General features: G+C 36.5%; 1 protein-coding gene across 2 annotated transcripts; it reads right to left on the bottom strand.

The window, feature by feature from the left end:
* Nucleotides 1-757: 757 nt before the first annotated feature.
* On the bottom strand, nucleotides 758-10,455 carry LOC126625247 (protein argonaute 1-like). Of its 2 annotated transcripts, XM_050294336.1 has the most exons (23): nucleotides 9,943-10,454; nucleotides 7,882-8,078; nucleotides 7,208-7,848; nucleotides 6,900-7,108; nucleotides 6,660-6,809; nucleotides 6,428-6,561; nucleotides 6,191-6,300; nucleotides 5,667-5,773; nucleotides 4,921-5,059; nucleotides 4,722-4,838; nucleotides 4,433-4,540; nucleotides 4,280-4,351; nucleotides 3,352-3,474; nucleotides 3,110-3,269; nucleotides 2,731-2,993; nucleotides 2,492-2,634; nucleotides 2,280-2,342; nucleotides 2,140-2,203; nucleotides 1,846-1,981; nucleotides 1,678-1,751; nucleotides 1,499-1,593; nucleotides 1,385-1,416; nucleotides 758-1,284 (listed from the first exon to the last, which is right to left on the bottom strand). In XM_050294336.1, the coding sequence occupies exons 2-23, from the start codon at nucleotides 8,054-8,056 to the stop codon at nucleotides 1,058-1,060; spliced, it is 3,342 nt and encodes a 1,113-aa protein (XP_050150293.1). In that variant the 5' UTR covers nucleotides 8,057-8,078; nucleotides 9,943-10,454; the 3' UTR covers nucleotides 758-1,057. The 2 variants fall into 2 exon arrangements, with proteins under 2 accessions (XP_050150293.1, XP_050150292.1); XM_050294335.1 differs by having other exon boundaries at nucleotides 7,208-8,078; nucleotides 9,943-10,455.
* Nucleotides 10,456-18,700: the final 8,245 nt, after the last annotated feature.

Raw genomic sequence — 18,700 nt, 5'->3', positions numbered from 1 at the left:
TCTTCTTTTCATTTCTTTTCTTTTCTTTTCGTTCTAGTTGATTTTCGACACCCGCACCACCTATTCATTCATTTCATGTAATTTCTTTTATTTTCCGGAGGCTGCTTCTTAAATGACCAAAGTACCACTACTATCCAATCCAATCCAATCCCAAGGTCAATATCCAATCCTTTTCAGTTTTCATGTTCAACTAAGTTTGTTTGCAAGGGCAGCGGTTTCTTGTGCAATTTGTTCTGTTTTTGTTGCTACTTTAACTTTTCATCAAAAAGCTCAAGTAAGCTCTACTCTATTTCTGTTTGGGTGGATTGGAATGGATTGATTTAAAAGCCAACTTTTTGAAGGTGGTCCATTCATCCTCTAGTCTAGTCTAGCGTTTGTTCATATGGAATTGGAAAAAGTCACTTAAATCTTAGGGACCAAGTTTAGGCATATTTCTTGAGGCATATAATTCGTGACGGAAACTACTCAACATTTTGTTGGCATGACAAGTGGCAGCCCCAGATGATGGCCTGGTTACTTGGATTGTGATTTGATCTTGTATACAAGTTACTTTGGGTGATTTGATGCCTTCTTTTCTTTGCTCTTGTTGCATTGGGTTTACTCCCTTCTTCCTTTTTCTAATATACTTGTTTATTTCTCTTTATGACTTTCGCCGAACTCCCCCTTCCCCCCTAATGTAACATATATCGTTCTACTAAAAAAAAATTATATATATACACACTTGTTTATTCATAAACAAATAAAATACGACTGCGGGTAAAGTAATAATGCATTTGTAAATACTACAAAACGCTTTAGTCTTCTTGGCATTACTCATTCCACATTATTATTATCATTGGGGGGAAATGTTTTCCCAATATCTGCATTGGTGGCAGTGCAGTGGCACCAGGTTCAACAACACATACATTGTTTATTGCCAAACCCCAAACCAGAACCATATGATTTGGGATGCATCTCTCATGCATCAAAATACCAGATCACTATCTTACTGTTTAACTTAATAACTACTTGGTCAAATGTCAATTATTACCAGGGACCAGGACAGATTATTCCTCCCCTAACAGTAGAACATAACCCTCTTCACATTCTCCTTCAGAGCAGGTAAGGGCCTCACTGCAGCGTTTGCACTAGCTGCTCGCGTACCCCGTCCACCTGATCCTCCGCCACCCCCATATCCACGTCCAGCATTAGCACCACTTGTCACTGACCCCCCTTCCGACGTTTGTGGTTCCATATAGAAACGGGCTCGAAATGCAGCAAGATGGGCATAGTACGCAGGGGGCACTGCCAAATTGGAAAACTCGTCAATTTTACTCTTTACTAGTAATTCAACGAAATGAGCATGTTATAAAAATAATCTGAGAGAGAGAGAGAGCGCGCTCACCCACGGAAACAGAACGGGTGCACCTCGCATATCTGCATCAGTTGAACTCAATCACTAAAACAAACACAAACAAAATGACAAACATGAAACTAATAGGTGCACCACCAAACTTACGTGTAGCAAAGGTTATTTGTAAGGGTCTGCAATCCATCAGCTGAAAATTTGTTTTCATCCCATAGCACATGGTAATGAGCTGGACGGCTAGTGCCCTGTTTAACATGATGACTACTAATTTAACAACACTCCCAAAACTTTTCAGAGTATACATTAACATACAATAAACGAATCGCTACCTGAATTCCAGCATGGCTGCATAAGTAGAAATCAAATTCAGTTGGATGACAAATCTTTGAGTCTACGACAGTACCTGTAAAATCAATGTCAAAGCGTTTTATACCACATTTCACATATGAGTTCTTAAAATCATGGAAAAGAAGTTCCAAGTCTAGCAGAATTAGTACCGGGTAATATATTCCCACTTCTGTCAACTGTTTTCGGGTCATTATGGTGGTTGGCAAACAATCTGGTATGATGGCGCTTCTGAACCACAACAAAAGTCACTGGAGGCTGATAGTCTGGCTCCAAAGAGGCGCATGCCTGAATTATGGAGAAAAAAAAAAAACAGATAGTATATATTAAGATGAGAAAGGGATTAACTAAGGTTTATCAATTTCCTGACAAAAGATGCGAAACAGAAAGGAAGTTATAATTTATGACTAAAGTTGAGAAACTGAATTTTAACAAAGTAGATTTACCTTACGAATGGCATCAAGTTCATACAGCAAAACTTGATAGAACTGCCCTTCACTGACACCATCCCTGCACAACCATAGATACACCATCAGATCAGAGAAAAAACGAAGTAAAGGTAGTGGCAGCAGAATATAAGACATGCCTGTAAAATATGATGCGTTGAGGTTTCTGCCCAGTTGATCTACGGAAAGATATGAGCAATTCCCTGTATTCAAAAGAATAAATATCTGAATCCTATAATCCCAAGCATAAGTTTATTTATATGCATTAAGAAAAAGGAAAGTAATCATGTCCAACAACTAATACTAGAAGAACCTAAATGAATGAGAGAGAGAGAGAGAAACAGAGTCATACTTGATCATGCCACCAGACATTGTCCCTCTTGTTGGATCCTGCCATGTTTTGAATAAATCTTGGATGAGTTCCTGTCGGTGGGTTTGAGCGGAAACCAAACCAGCATATTTTGTAATTTCAGGCCAGTCTTGAGACGCCACAACCTGAATAATAATTTTGAAATAGTCAAACCCCACTCTGGGGCGAAGAGAATAAATTCACATGCAAGCTAAAGCACAAATGTATGTTCAGTAACACACAGCTGCAATTGATGGACTTGAATCCTCTCCAGGATGAGGATGGGTGACATCAGCACCAAAAATGATAGTAGGTCGGTCACTGACTAAAGGAATTCGCCTTGACAGAGCATCAACTAGCACTGTATTCCTCCCCCCAACCTTCACATTAATCTTCAAAGTTACATTTGCCAAATACTGTTGCTTATTTGTCTTAAAGACGTGTTTTGTTAAACAACACTGGGAAACAATGCCAAGATCTGTCTCACATATTCGTTTCAAATCACCTGGATAGCAAATAATGACAAATGTCAAGTCCAAGATCCATTCCTAAAATAAAAAAATGGCAAAACTTTGACAGAGCAATATGGTTAATTAAGTTAATTTAGTTCAAGTTCCAAACCATAAAGAGAGCCATTATTATCAGGCAAGATAGCAATAAGCAGCTCAATCTCCTGGCCCTGAAGTTTGGTCATGGCTTCTTGGTAGCGAGTTTTCAGAGCCCGCTCCACCTGATCTGGACGAGCGGTAATAGGTGGAAGTACTGGTTCAGGATTGAAATCCTAAGGGAAATCCAACATTGCATGAGGTATCACAGATTTAGAAGAGAATGAATAAAATATAAGGGCATCACAGGCCTCATACCATGCCAGAAACATTACACATTTGAGCAAGTTCTTGGCAGAACCGACGGGCAGCAGCATCTTGCACACTCCATGAAAAATTTATGCACATCCAATTGTTGACTCTGCCGCCATTAACCATTTTCTGAAACAATACAATAGTAAATCAAAGAAAGTATAAAGACAATTATACCCTCGACTTCAACAAGAGACAAAAACATCATCATTCAATATGGGAAACACAGCCACAATAACCTCCGACAAGTTACAACCACCGGTGGTAATGCCTTTTTCTAGAAAACCACTAGAACTTAACAGAAACATTATATGCCCTTCTATTGCCAACATAAGATAGGCAGAATATCATGTGCAAGGCCAACTAAATCAGCGACTGATCAAGTTAGCAAACTAGTCCAAAGGAACCAAAACTAAGAACAAATGCCATTGCAGAGATGCGATATATAGGTGATCGGTCCAGTGCACAATACCATTATTGTTCTACAAGCAATCTGAAAGGAACCAAAACTAAGAACAAATGCCATTTCTAAGTATGACCTCATAGACACAGAACATCTGTGGCTGCCATGCACTTTCCCTTCCCTCCACCCAAACCCCCAAAAAAGTAAAAAGAAAAACCTGGGATTTTTTTTTTTTTGAGATACTTGCTTCTCCTTCACAACCCAAACACACTCTTTCTCTAACCCACCACCACCTACTTATTTTACTTTAAACAATTAATTTCTAGGCTAGTGCTACAACAGCACAACATTAACAAGAATTCCTAACATCCCCACCACAGAATGTAGCCCAAAGTATATAAAAGGTTTCATGGCAGAAGCAAATTAATTGCCATGCACAAAAATATAGACACATGTATACAGCCAGCTTCATGTGCTCATCAATTACAAACTATTCTGAAAAAGGAAACCATAGATTTATGCTAAAGATACCTTATTCATCATGTTCCACTGTCCAACTCGAGGCAGGCAATCCTTTTCTCTGCCTGTATCATGATATTTAAGCTGCGAAACAAGATTCAGCTTAATTTCATCCATTTAGTGAAGGAACAAAGGGTGGTACCAAAAGCTTGAAAAAACATATACCCTGGGCGCAGGAAGGATGCGAGCTTCAACCAAAGTGAGATTCTCGCTGATTTTAATCCCAAACTCCTGAGCATAAGGATCTTCGTGGTAAGCATTTTGACGAACTGTCTGAAGAGTGAAAATTTCAACCAACAGATACCGAGTGAGTAGAACTTTACAAGTCAGGCCCAAGGAATGTCAACATCAGAAGACAAACAAATTAAATTTCACTAAATGAAAAATCGGTACACCATACATGAAACGTAACAGTTGTGATGTAAGCCAATAAAAGAAATCCACAATATCTAACCTGCATAATGTCATGTTCCCTTTCGTAAGGACGCTGACAGGTCACTTTAAGCAAAGCAGTAATCTGTCTCTCATTCAGCCTCCGGGAGTACCTCTGACCCTCAACAATTTTACAAACCTGAACACAATGATTGCTTATTAACATGCTTGTCCAGTTAAAAATAAATAAAATAAAATACAAAGAAAGTTGCACTTCTTACCTCCATGGGCAAATAATTTGATCTTTGTTGATTTCCCACTTGTAGGCAAGGCAGCTGGGTATGCTTAATGATGAAGCCATAGGTTTCATGAAAGTACTCAACAACTGATTTCATAGTATTTTGCTGATCGAGTGGGAAGCTAAACAATCAAGAAACAGCGTCAGAAAAACAAGTGTATGCAGCGGCAGCCTCAAGTAAAAACTAAGAGTCTACCTGATGAAGATTTATAATAACTTTTTCTAATTTAAGAGACAAATGCGAGAGAGGGAGATGGGCGAGGAAAACGGCAAAGAGAGGCATGAGAAATGTAAAACTAAAACCTATTTCACATGGTTTTTAGGGCTTATTGTATACCATTATATGTTTTTTCTCTCCTCTCTCCCTCATCTCTATCATCTCTGCTCACATTTTCATGATACTTTTTCTTCACTTCATTAAAAGAATAACAAAAAGGTTCAGGATCCAAAGTTTCCTCTCAATTCTGTGTATTTTCTCTCCTCTTTCATTTTTCTCTGATTTTTTTCTTCTCTATCCTTCCCCTTTGACAGGTAAGGCTGATAAAAGGGACTATACTAAAAGCACGTCCATAGTGTGTATGAACATTTAGGAAATTAGACATTCAGGATGGGGGCAAATGAATCGGTCCAAAAGTATGGGGGGTTTATCATTATCATCAAAACTTGTGATAGTAAGCAATTTCTAATCCACACAAGTAACCAATGACGACATAAGATGTGAATACTCACGTCAGTTCTCTTGTTGCCTGCGATGTCAAACCAGATATGCGATATTTTCTGCGCATATTTCCACGGTGCGTAACTTCAACCTTTATTCCTCGCAGAGCCTTCTTTATCTGTTGTTACACAAAAAACAATGATTCTGATATCCGTTATAAATTAAAGTGAAAGTTAATTCTACAGACTGTCAGACAGCATATCGAGAAAGTTACATTACACAAACAAGATTGGTTTGTCACAATAAACATCTAGCCTTGATGAAAAGTTGATAAAATATTCCAATATTCCATCCAAAAATTTAACAGAAATGAAGTTGATTTTGACACAAAATGAAGGAAAAATAAGAGGCAGCTTCTGCAGTGGGATTCTGCACCTACAGGAAAATAAATGGACTTCCACCGTTTGAACAGTCCAGAATAAAACACAAACCAACACAAGCAGGATCCTGCAGTGGAAGCTCCCTAGGGAGATTGATAAAACAAAAACTAAACCTACCTTCACAATTTATCACAAGACGATGAACAAAATCTTACCTTCACACGATCAGCATCAGACAATGGTCTAGATGAAATGTCTCGGTTGAGCAGCTCATTGACAAACTCAATGACCGGAAGTGGCTCAATGAAAGCAGTAGATGACATGTCTGGAACATTGATATTTTGTCAATGTTAATGGAAAAGTCGAATTGATAAAAGGAAGTGAACTGGAGAAAAAACAATCAAGATGGTTGCTGTAAAACTTTGATTTAAAAATCTTCAAAAATCAGGTACCAATATTCAGAGATAGCCCCATCTGTGTTGGACGAATACTTTGATAGAATCCACGCCAACTTTCCAAACCCTCACCAAGTGACTGCCTTCTACCCAGGTCAGGGGAATAAAACGAACGCGCAACAGGATAGTAACTACAATCAATCAAGTCCAACAGATTTAGCTCTAGAGCAATATTAATGTGTGAATATTGATGTGTACTGAACACATATAGAAGATAGATATCGTATACCTGGCGGTAGGCAGTTCACGCAGAACAATGTCCAGAACCTGCAGGGCTTCCTGAGGAGCCTCAGATTGCCTCCCCATCAGAAAGAGTTCTAGATGGTGCAGGTCAGCACGTGCAGCAAATTTGATAACCACTTTAAATTCTCTCTCCCTCCTGCAAGAAGGACAGAATGATAATCATATGGGTAAGAAAACTGTCAACAGAAACTATGTACAAACAAATTTTGAGCACTAAGTATCCCACCTTTGCCCGCCTGATCCATCATCATCATCCAGAAGGGTAATTCTGAAGTCCTTCAATGAGAAAGGGAGAGGGCCAGCAGTATACAAACTTTTGCGCCCATCATAGGCAGGTAGCCGATTTCCAAGATGGGATTCTCTGTATAAATCCACCAACCGCTTCATCACAGCCCGATTCAACCTCCGCGATGCAATATCAGGTGTAATTGTAACCTAACAACAAATAATATGCATTGAAAGCAATTATCAAACACAGATTTTTAGAACAATATGAGAAGGACAAAGACATATATGGACGGTAAAATAACTCACATCATACTGGTGCAAATCTTTGTCGGGCAATTCAGCGAAGAAGTGGTTTGCCTTGACTATACATTTTATGCCAGTGGTGCCTTTGCCAGGGCGAAGAGGGAACCTCACTGACTTACTCGAGGCCGGAATGGGTTGAATTGTATTGCCAGGAGAAGGAGCAGGAACACCTTCTTGCTGGATGGTCATCTGGTGCAAAGGTTCCACCAATACTGAAGGCTGAGGCTCATAGGATGAGGAGGGTGCAGGGCCTGTGGCTTGAGGGGTGACCCCAGCAACATACGGAGCAGAGGTCGCTTGGTGCAGGTCGGGAACCGATGGTCTAGCTGAGCCACCACCAAAAGAAGGTCCTCCTCCCCCGCGGCCACGACTACTTCCACCACTGCCAGTTCCTCCACGACCTCCTCCTCCCTGACCACCCCGGGATCTACCTCTGAATTCAGGGGCCTGTGAGGGCGAGGTAGAGGGCCCACCATAACCATATTGCTGTTGTGGTGGCATCCCACGGCCACGGCCGCCGCCACCACCACCATAGCCTCTCTGTCCCCCCTGTGGTCCTTGTTGGGCCCAGGCTCTTCCACCTTGGTAACCTCCAGGTCCTCCTCCCCCACCTTGGTAACCGCCTGGTCCTCCTCCTCCCCCACCTTGGTAACCGCCTAGTCCTCCTCCTCCTCCACCTTGGTAACCGCCTGGTCCTCCTCCTCTTCCTCCTTCATAGTATTGTTGTGGTGCTGGTGCGGGTGCAGGTGCGGGTGAACTCCTCTGGGAAGATTGATCACTCCCCCCACTGCCTTCCTGAGGCTGAGAGCCTTCACCTCCACCAGGATTTTGATTTCTCTTCTTCCTCACCATGGTGAAATTCAACTAATGATGTCTGCAGAGTGAGAGTGCATACAGATCAAACCATAATTCAGCTCAAACTTCACTCACTCACTAATTAATCAGCTCAAAAAGCAATTAAGAATAAAATAGCAACCGAATCAAGGCAAGGCAGGATTAGAACATTCAAACACACTTGCCAATAAAATTTATGGCCAAATCCAGCAGACCCATATCATTGAACTAGCAAATTACTAGCAATGCATGCCCGCACGATGCCGCAGGTTTTTAAATTGTTTTAAACGTGTGGAATGATCAAAATCTATTTACATCCTTGTGTTCAATAAGGAACAAAAGATAGGTGCTTGTAGAATATATTACATAGCAAAAGTTTGGAATTAAGATGTTCATATAGATATAATACACATAAAAATAGGAAAATATCTTGTTTTTCCATGTCCCAACTTTTCACTTGTTCCTCAGTATTTCACTCTTCTTTCTTCTTCGTTGCCAAAAATCTTTTGAGTTTAATTATTACTACTTAAACATGTTAACGCATCCATAAGCTGACTAATTCTAATTAGCCTCATCATACAATTGCTAAATATTTATACGAAGAAGAATTAGCCAATTCTAATTAGCAACTGCTAATCAAACTGCAAAAGCAACATATGAGTTTTCCTGACTTCAAACATGAATTATGAGAACAAAACCATTACAGTATCATAAATCATAACTCAAAGCTAAATCAGAAAAGTATGACACACACAGTTGACGTTCTTTATATGTTGCAGGGAGTATAAATAAATAAAAGGTCATACCTAGTGCACAAGGCTCCCGCTTTACGCAGGGTCTGGGAGAGGAGGGAGTATAAATAAATAAATAAATAAATTCATTACATAAAGGTATTTCACCGTTTCCTTATCAACTAATGGCTATCTTCTTCTTTGGGTCCAACATCCTCAAAAAATTTGATCTAACACATGAAATGATCAGAAATCATACAAAGTTGCAGTGAAAAAATTAACACAATCCTCGGAAAATGAAATTATTACAATAGTAGGGAAGAATAAAAAGGAAAAACTACGGAAAATTTTGATAAGAATGCACATATATATTCAGCGGTTTAGGTTGGGTTTAGGCTGGGCTTAGTGTTGACTGTTGAGTTGAATCTAAAATTAAGACTAATCCTCATACGCTATTCCTTCTTCTACTTAATAAAAATGTCCCTAATGAACTGCAATTCAGATAGAACATCCTAATCCCCTTTTGGTCTCTTGGGGATTCAACTGAACACTAATACAATCACACAAAACCCGAATCATTATAAAAATTTCTTTCAACCCTTTTTATCATTTTCCCAAAAGATCAACCCTTCAATATCAGAATCTACAATTACCACTTTTTTGCCAAAACCCAGAAAAACAAACAAAAAAATTAGCCAGAGAAGTGAGTGTTTACACCGAATAAAAATGAGATAAATGGAAAGCAAACACATTTCAACTATTTCAGCTATTTCAAATCTTTCTACAACAATATAGCTTTTCCCTAACAACAAATCTTTTCCCTTTCCACAAATTTTCACTTTGGACAGTATTTGAGTATAAAGGTTGATGGAAACTGAAGAGAGAGAGAAAGAGAGTTCGGATATAAGAACTCAAAAAATCCAAAACTCCAATTACCAGATTCATTCAAATGCACATAAACTAAAACACCACTACCAAACCCAGAAATTTAATCGAAATATTCTACAAAACCTATAAAAAAAATTACTGAATCTCAGATAAAATTACATCAAATAACCCATAAATTTAATGAATAATTCTCCAAAACCAGTAATTTAAACTAATAATTTACTAAAACTCAATTATTTTAAATCACAAATCTGAATCTTTACATGCAATAAGTCCATAAGGTACCTGAGGTGATGAGGAATAGTTTGAGACAACCTCGACGCCCGAAATCGTCGAATACAGTTCGGAAAAATCACAGAAGTTTTAGGGACTAAATCACAATAATCCGTAGGTTATAGAGATAAAATCTCCCAACAGCAATTTAAAAGGCCAGTTGGTGTGCAACTTTTTCCAGGTGAAGTTTTGGGGAGGCTTGGAAATCAAATCAACACAAACTTGGTGTGGAAAATATCACAATAGTGGTAGAATAAGGTGCAAGAAATCTAGGCCGCATCCTCATGTTTGTATCAACAGAAATGGGTTTTGTGTTTGCCGTTGAATTTAAGAACGATCCGGAGAAAATTGGGTTTTAGGGTTCTAGGGATTTTGAGTGAACCGAATTGGAAGGAAAGATCTCTGAGAGCAGCAGCACCCAGCTGGTCACAGAGCAGCAATTGCTTTGCTTCTGTTTCTGCCTCTGGAGTCTGGAGGGTTGTCTTCTTCTCTCTGAGAGAGGAGAGAGATGGGAAGGGATAGGAACGGAATTTCCCAAATGGAACATGATGTAGTACAATACAAAATATATTATTATTGTACACTACAGTCTTACTCGCACAATATAATGGATTAAATAATGGATAATGTTATAGAAATAAAAAATTTAAATCAAATTATGTGTCATTAATAAAAAAAATTAACATGTTAATTTTAAGTAATAATCTAATCATCAACCACCGTCATTTGGTTTGAAAATTTAATCTTCCTAACATTATTATTAAAACATTTTTTTTATTAACAAATAATATTATAAAAACTATTATCTACATTAAGCAGTCAGACATTATGTTAAATTGCATAACAAATTAACAATAATGTAATTTAAATTTGTTCGAAAATTAAATTTAAAATTTCTCAAATAAAAAAAATATTACTAAACTATAATACATGGCTCAAACGCGGACGGTGTTAGTTTAATGGATTAAGCCAAAAAGGGCATCTTTATTTTTAAAACTTAGTGATGCCCGCAATTAACAACGCCTTGCTGCTGGTAGGTCTTGGAAAACGACAACTCGTTCCGTCAGTGAAAGGCACAAGAAAACTACCTCTTTGCCAGCGAATAGATTTTACCCACACCCAATATGTCACAACAACCGTATTTTAATATTGTGAAAAAATTAAAACACATATTATTCGATTTATTAATATTAGCATACAGTGAAGTATCAAACAAATATAATAAATTTACTTATACTAAATGCTTTACAATCATAATAATTTTAATTCAATTATATATTTTACATTTATACTACTACAATGACATACTCAAGCGGCAAAATCGACAAGCAAATAATATAATAGAAGAGAATACAAAACATATTATTTTCTTCTTAACCAATAATTGCAACACAACAAAGCGTTTGTGTCTTGGTTTGGGTGGCATTCTTTGGAGTGCGTGACACTGAACAAATTTTAAATTATTTTTCATAGAAAAATAAAACCTGTTTGTTTGTTAATACATATATTTTCCAGTAAATATTTGTTTGTTAATACATAATTAGAATATTTAAAATGAATACATAATTTTAAGTCAAAAATACATAAATGTATAAATAATCCAATTGACTCGACTAAATAAAATTCAATTAACATCTATTTTTTTTATTCATGTCAAATTTAGGTGAATCGATCTCAAGTGAACTTAACATGTTCGCTTGCAATAAAGATGTTTTGGTCAATTTGTTTGAAAATTTTATTATGCACCAATGTAAGTAAGCATACATCAAATGAGCGAAGCATTAAACGTGTACTCAATGAAAAAAACGCTGACGCAGGTGCATAGTAAAAAATGAAAGCATGTATGAATAATATTGTTGGTCCATCCATTGTACCAATGCTAGAGATTTAAAAGATGTACCACCAATAAATGGATGGTAGTACTATTCAATATATAATTCTATCTTTCTATGAATAATGGTAGTACTCTGCAAATTAAAAAATTCAACTCTCAATCTACCCACACCAATTATTTATTGGGTTGGCAAATATTTAGTGGTGCATTATGCATGGAAGACGAACAAGTGTGCTTTAACAGGTGGCTCTGGCTCTTGGCTTGGGTACATAGAGACACATGAAACGAAACAACCATTGGATTTATCTTTATGTATGACGATTTTCGAGCCACCCACGATCAACAGTCCAATTTCCAACTAACACTAATGGCGTCATAATTTTGTTCTTGTTTTTGTTTAGCAACCGTATGTGTCATGTCATATGTCTCGAGTTTTCTTGATTAGTAATCATCGACGTGTGATTTTGTCATTTAGATGCAAACTTAAACACCTAGTTGATTAGCAATTATCGACATGTTGCATGCCTTGTCAATCACTTGTAAATTGTAATTTTCTAACATTGTTGAGTCCCTTCTCAACTAATACAAATTTCCCTTAATGTTATTATTCTAATGTAAATCCAGTTAAACAAAGAAAAACAATAAATATATGAGGGTTTCGATCAAGGTGCTTGGTTTGTGATTTCATCTAAATTGAAAAAAATGATTTTCTCACACTTTTTTTTATTTTCAATTTTTAAATTGCATAGATTAAAAGAAAAGAAAAAAAACGTAATGTGTGTAATTCATTTTATTGTAAATATTGAATAAAGTAGTGGATTGGTGGGGTTCGTGAATTATTATTCTTTTATTATAATGATGATAATCTTATTACTCCATCTAAGAATAAGATTCCTCCTTCATGCGAGTGCTAGTACTGATAAAAATACAAATTATGCTCACAATAGATAAATCACGATAGAAAATATGTAATTACTAATCTTTTGAAGTGTGAGAGATTAACTTAGTGTGGATGACATCAGCACAGTAATAAAAGGATTATATGGACAAACTAGAGTCATTGACTCCAAAATAATGGAACCTAATCTTACACAATGTTGGTAGAGCAGTGAAATTTTTTTTTTGAGTGTGATATCCACACACTCCTTTTTATTTCTCTCACACCTTTTTTATTTTCGGCAGTCGGATCGGATGAATTGAAGAAGATCAACGGACAAAAATTAACAAGGGGTGTGTGAGAAGTAAAAAGGGATGTGTGGATAGCACATCCCTCTTTTTTGTAAGATTCTCTCTTTTTTTTTTTCTTTTTTTTTCCATCCCTTCCTATTTGAACAATCATAGTTAAGTAGGGATGGCAATTCTAATCGTTTTAGTGGATAACCGCCTGAATGGATTGGATTGGGGTATGAAAATTCGGGTATATTTTGGATATGGGAAAAAACCGTGAATATTATTCGGTTATGGTTTTGGATATGGTTATAGAGGTCTCCAATCCGTATTCGTTTTCGAATCCGAACCGAATATATAATATAATAGTATTATATATATATATATATATTCATTATTTACCGAACTCATTACTTTAAGAATACAAAAGTTGCATTTTGTGGAAAAGTTCAAAAGTTTTGATATGAATCAAAATCTATGAGAATTCAATGGTATATCAAACACAATCACAACATTATCAATGTTTAGCTCTAATTTTTATGCTTCACAAGATCCATTCATTAAATCATCCTATACATCAAATATTTAATAGCGAAATTAATATTTACTAAATTATTATGCGTCAATTGAACAAATAATTTTTTTGTATTGATGAAGATGGATATAATCATTAACCGATGGGAAATCCGTTACCCTGTGGGTATGATTATAGATAATACCCGATGGTTAATTTATGGTTATGGATATGATTAATTTGCGTGGTTATGGGGATGTATATAGTATTTCCGTCCCCAAACCGAACTATTGACATCCCTACGGTTAAGTCACGTCAACATCTTATGTAATTTTTTTATAAAGAGAAAGGTAAAATAAAGAGTGAGAGGAGGATAGGGAAGGGAAAGGGGGAAAATCCAAGTTCGAGATTTTTAGGCCCTTTGCAAGTTGCAAAACTTGGGTCATCAAACCACTTCACTAGCTGACTTGGTCCAATCACTCAATGAAATGGTGATACGTCTTTAGTTTTTTGAGGCTTACACTTTTATTGACAACACATTGATTATGTTGTGCATGGCAGCAAGATATACTGAGGACACGTTGATGATCAATAACGTGTCAATATGCTTTTGAAATTAGATGGTGTAAGTTGTAACCCAATTCTCTTCCTTCTACGAGTCCATTGGGGAGGGTGGGTAGGTAGCATTGTTGGAATTTAGATTATTAGTTTTTAAATAAGTTGTCTTGCGGGCCAAGGATTAATCACTTGCTCATTAAAGTTTAAATTACTTTCTTGTTTTAGTCTAGGGTTTGCTTTAGGTTTTCACTATTTAAAGGACTCTTTGTATTTGGTTTTATTTATCTATCAATAAAACAATGTTTTACCGTAGGGTTTAGGTGCCGTATACTGTTCAACATGGTATCAAGAGCAGGTTCCCTGGACCTGTCTCGGTGCCGTCAGCCTGAGTGATTTGTGAACCCGTACCAGATCAGTCTCCACCACCAGCACCAGATCGCCCCTGCACCACTGCACCTATATGGACGCTTCCGACTGTAACCTGCCTGCACCGGCTTGAATTCTCACCTGCTTGAATCGCTGCAATCATCGCAGCCAACTGGACCACCGCACACCGCTTCGCCGCCCTGCACCTTTGTATTCTCGAGTTCGTACTTGCATCACTTGACTTGCAGCTTGACACGCAGCCTGTCATCCCTCGTGCGCATAAGCCTTGAAACCCTCGCACCCACACCCATTGAATCTGCATCGGCTTGAACTTGCATCAGTCTGCACCAGTACCAGATCAAAACCCGTACCCGTTTGTTTAAGTCGCCTGCTTGCTATCAGGTATTTTTTTTTTTTTTTTTACGGAGTGTTGTCATGGCATCTGCAAAGGATGATTCCCTACAAGCCATTGGTGTGAAATTAAATGGAAATAATTATGTGTATTGGGCGTATGTGATGAAGAATTTTTTGATTGGAAAAGGATTGTGGGGCTATGTTTCTGGAATGGTTTCTATTCCGAATAACCCTAAAGATGAGAATCATGTTGAATTGTTTGCTGCATAGGAGATGAATAATTCAAAGATTATTACTTGGATTAATAATTCTGTTGATTTGACTATTGGAATGCAACTTGCTAAGTTCTCAACATGTAAGGAAGTTTGGGATCACTTAGCAAAGTTGTATACCAAGGCCAATTTTGCTAAGAGGTATCAACTAGAAATGGAGATTCGTGCAATCCAGCAGGGTGATAAGAGTATTCAAGTTTTTTATAATGAAATGACCAATCTTTGGGATCAACTTGCATTGACTGAACCTAAAGGACTTGGCATCGTCGAGCTTTATTGTCAATATAGAGAAGAACAACGTCTTGTTCAGTTTCTAATGCCTCTTCGGGATGAGTTCGAGACACTCCGTAGCTCCATCCTACATCGAACTCATCTTCCATCTGTTGATTCTGTTCTTAATGAGTTACAAGTCGAAGAAGTCTGTGTGCAGTTGCATAGGCTCTCTTCGTCGTTGTCAAACACTTCAGCATTGGCTGCGGCAATTGGGCCAAGACCTCGTAATAAAACTGGTGTTGCTATGGATGAGTGTTCTTATTGTAAAGGGAAAGGGCATTGGAAATCCCAATGTCCCGAGTTATCTCAAAAACATGGATTTCCACATAAACCACCACATGTAGCCGCAGTTGTGCCTTCTGTTTTGCATATTGCAAATGATTCGGAATCTGAATCTAGAAAGGATGATTGGGCATGGTAGCTTGAACTTGGATTGGAAGTTTGCACTAGCATTAGTATTTATCTTGCACCGGCACTGGCACTGGCATTGGTTGGAATCTTGCACTGGTACTGGCACTAGCATTGGAATCTTGCACTGGCACTGGCACTGGAATCTGGGATCTTGCACTTGCACCGATGGAATTTCGTATTGGAATTGGCATCGGAAGATAGTATAATGGAGCTTGCATCCTCATCACTTTGGCAAACCCATGTCGTGTACCGCCATGAGTTTGACGAGGGGTGTTGGAATTTAGATTATTAGTTTTTAAATTAGTTGTCTTGCGGGCCAAGGATTAATCACTTGCTCATTAAAGTTTAAATTACTTTCTTGTTTTAGTCTAGGGTTTGCTTTAGGTTTTCACTATTTAAAGGACTCTTTGTATTTGGTTTTATTTATCTACCAATAAAACAATGTTTTACCGTAGGGTTTAGGTGCCGTATACTGTTCAACAAGCATAACAATCAGAAGAACAAGCAAACATACACAGAGCAAAGGGAAGAAGATTAAAAAGTTGATATCTTCTCTTCTCGTTAGGGAGGCAGCATATGTATAAATCAATTTATATATTTCATTTCATCCCATGAAGCTGCTGCATCTGCAAGTCTGCATGCACGTTTAGTTTGTTAGTGCTGTGATTATTATTATCTTCATCGAATAAATGGGATATACAAAAGAAGGACAGACATGAAACGACCAATCATTCACAAGAATAGTGTCTCTCTCTATCTCTCTCTCTCTCTCTCTCTCTATACATTATCAAAGGTAAACCTTACTTAATATTATTATTATATATTTAAGATGATGGATTTTTCTGCAAATGGGAAATGTCCCAGCAAATGGAAACCTCTCTGATTTGAAGTACAGATCAGCATGCGCACAAAAATGGAGAAGATAAAGAGACTATATAATATCTTGCTACTAACTCCTCCTACGTAGAGTCAGACATAAAACAGAGGCCAACATATCACTACTCACTTTATTCTAACCTCATTGGATAATTCGATAATTGGATTCCAGTTTCACTCTTTCTTTCTACGAATTTTACAATATATGTGGCCTCTAAACAGATAATTACCACACAAATTGTTTGTTTTCCTAATATCACATCACATATGTATATATAATTATGGGACACTTTGGATGCGGTCCCTATCTATCAATATTCTTTGATTGAAACCTTGTTAGTTTTTAGTTTTTGATTAAGGTCCCTGATATTAATGTAATAATGTAAGTTACTATATTTTTTAATTAAAAATTAAAAATTGAAATTTGTAATTGTTTATATTAATGAGATTTTAAATAAAACCCATAATTTATGGGATTAAAAATAATAAAATATAAATTATTCTCTCTATTATATTGTGTGTGTGTGTGTGTGTGTGTGTACATACATATATGTATGGGTATATTAACCAAAATTAACAAAAAAAGTTATTGTACCAAAATATGGATACATTCTCAAATCAACGAAAAAGAATGTACCCATATAAGTTTAAACATGGATTAAAAAATTTGAATGGATTTTATATTAAAAAAAGGGTACATTTTACATATAACGAATTGATATATTTGAGAATGGGTACATTTAAGATTAAAAAAATTGAAAAATTATATGAATGGGTACATTTAAGATTAAAAAATTGAGAATCTTTTTATATATAAAAAAAAACTAATAGGTACAAACTTAATTTAATTTAATTTTTTATTATTTTGAAAATGTTTGAATTGAAAATTAATTAGAAGTTTAATAGAGGTGTGAGTATTAAACCCTAAATTAATTACTAATTTTTATATTAAAAAAATTATATAATAAACATGTAAATTCATTATCACATTAATGCTAGGGACTTGAATCAAAATTTGAGAACTAATAAGGTGTTAGTCAATGAACAGTAAAAACTAGGGACCGGATACTAATTTTTCCTATAATTATTATAGGGGACAGATCATGTCACCACACTTTTTATACAATTTTTGACACGTATGTTCATGGACCTACTTAAAAATATTATTTAAACGATCTGAATTATTTATTTTTTAAGTCTTCTTTCAAATATCATATATGCCAAAATCACTCAAATCTAAAATCATATGACCGTTTTTTTTTGTAGAACTATATTCGTCTATTTTCTTCACTACAAATGAATGTCTTAGTAGTTATGGATTTGTCTAACTTTTTGCAAGTATGCTCTATGAATGATATTATAAAAGATAGACAATTCAGATCGTTAACAAAACGGGCTCCACACGTACGTGTGTTAAAAGCTGTGTAAAAAAGATAGTGCCATGGATCCACGTATTATATATACGTGCTTATATTCTATTTCTCTATTGGTTTTTTTTCTTTCCTGAGTTGGGTAGATAACTAATAAAATTGGAATCGCTTATATCCTAACCAAATCCTGTATCCAGTGGATTCAGAAGGCTTTTGCACCTTCACAAAGGTGTTCCTCAGATTATTTTTTTGGGAAATACCCACAACTAGGACAATTTCTTAATCTTGTGACAAAAATAGGACATTTCAAATATGCACATGTCATGCACAACAATTGGACAGAAATAAGAATTTTCCTACACCTTGAAATGACCAAATTGTCCTCCCATATAAATGGGTTATCCAGAAATTCCAACTCTCATTCTCATTTTGTAGAGAGAAACAGAGATGACCTAATTATAGTTCAAAGCTCTAACCCACTCATCTTCTTCATCCAAGAGCTCTCTCTAACCCACCCATATTCTTCATCCAAGCTCTCTCTCTCCTCTCTCTACATTTTGAATAAGCACAAGAGCTCTCTCCCTCTAACCCACTTATCTTCTTTGATTTTTACCTTTTCATTTGTAGGTTTTGTGACTTGGGTTTGCTTAATTTTACTTTTTGATTGATGAATTTTTGGAGTTGAAGTTGATTGGTTTGATGTTTCTTGGAGGAGACCCAAATCCTTCAATTTTAATTTTTTAATTTTTTTTTATCATTTCTCTTATTTATATGT

This window comes from Malus sylvestris, chromosome 6 (genome assembly GCF_916048215.2).
Source record: "Malus sylvestris chromosome 6, drMalSylv7.2, whole genome shotgun sequence".
Classification (NCBI taxonomy): Eukaryota; Viridiplantae; Streptophyta; class Magnoliopsida; order Rosales; family Rosaceae; genus Malus; species Malus sylvestris.
This window is presented reverse-complemented; position numbering and strand designations above follow the sequence as displayed.

What these genes read in the sequence shown, in the direction of transcription:
- LOC126625247 (XM_050294335.1), bottom strand. Translation starts at nt 8,056, where the DNA reads ATGGTGAGGAAGAAGAGAAATCAAAATCCTGGTGGAGGTGAAGGCTCT. An exon ending in GGGGCTATCTCTGAATATTG is followed by an intron (nt 6,301 to 6,427) that starts GTACCTGATTTT and finishes TCAATGTTCCAG; the next exon opens with ACATGTCATCTACTGCTTTC. An exon ending in GCAGCCATGCTGGAATTCAG is followed by an intron (nt 1,594 to 1,677) that starts GTAGCGATTCGT and finishes CATGTTAAACAG; the next exon opens with GGCACTAGCCGTCCAGCTCA.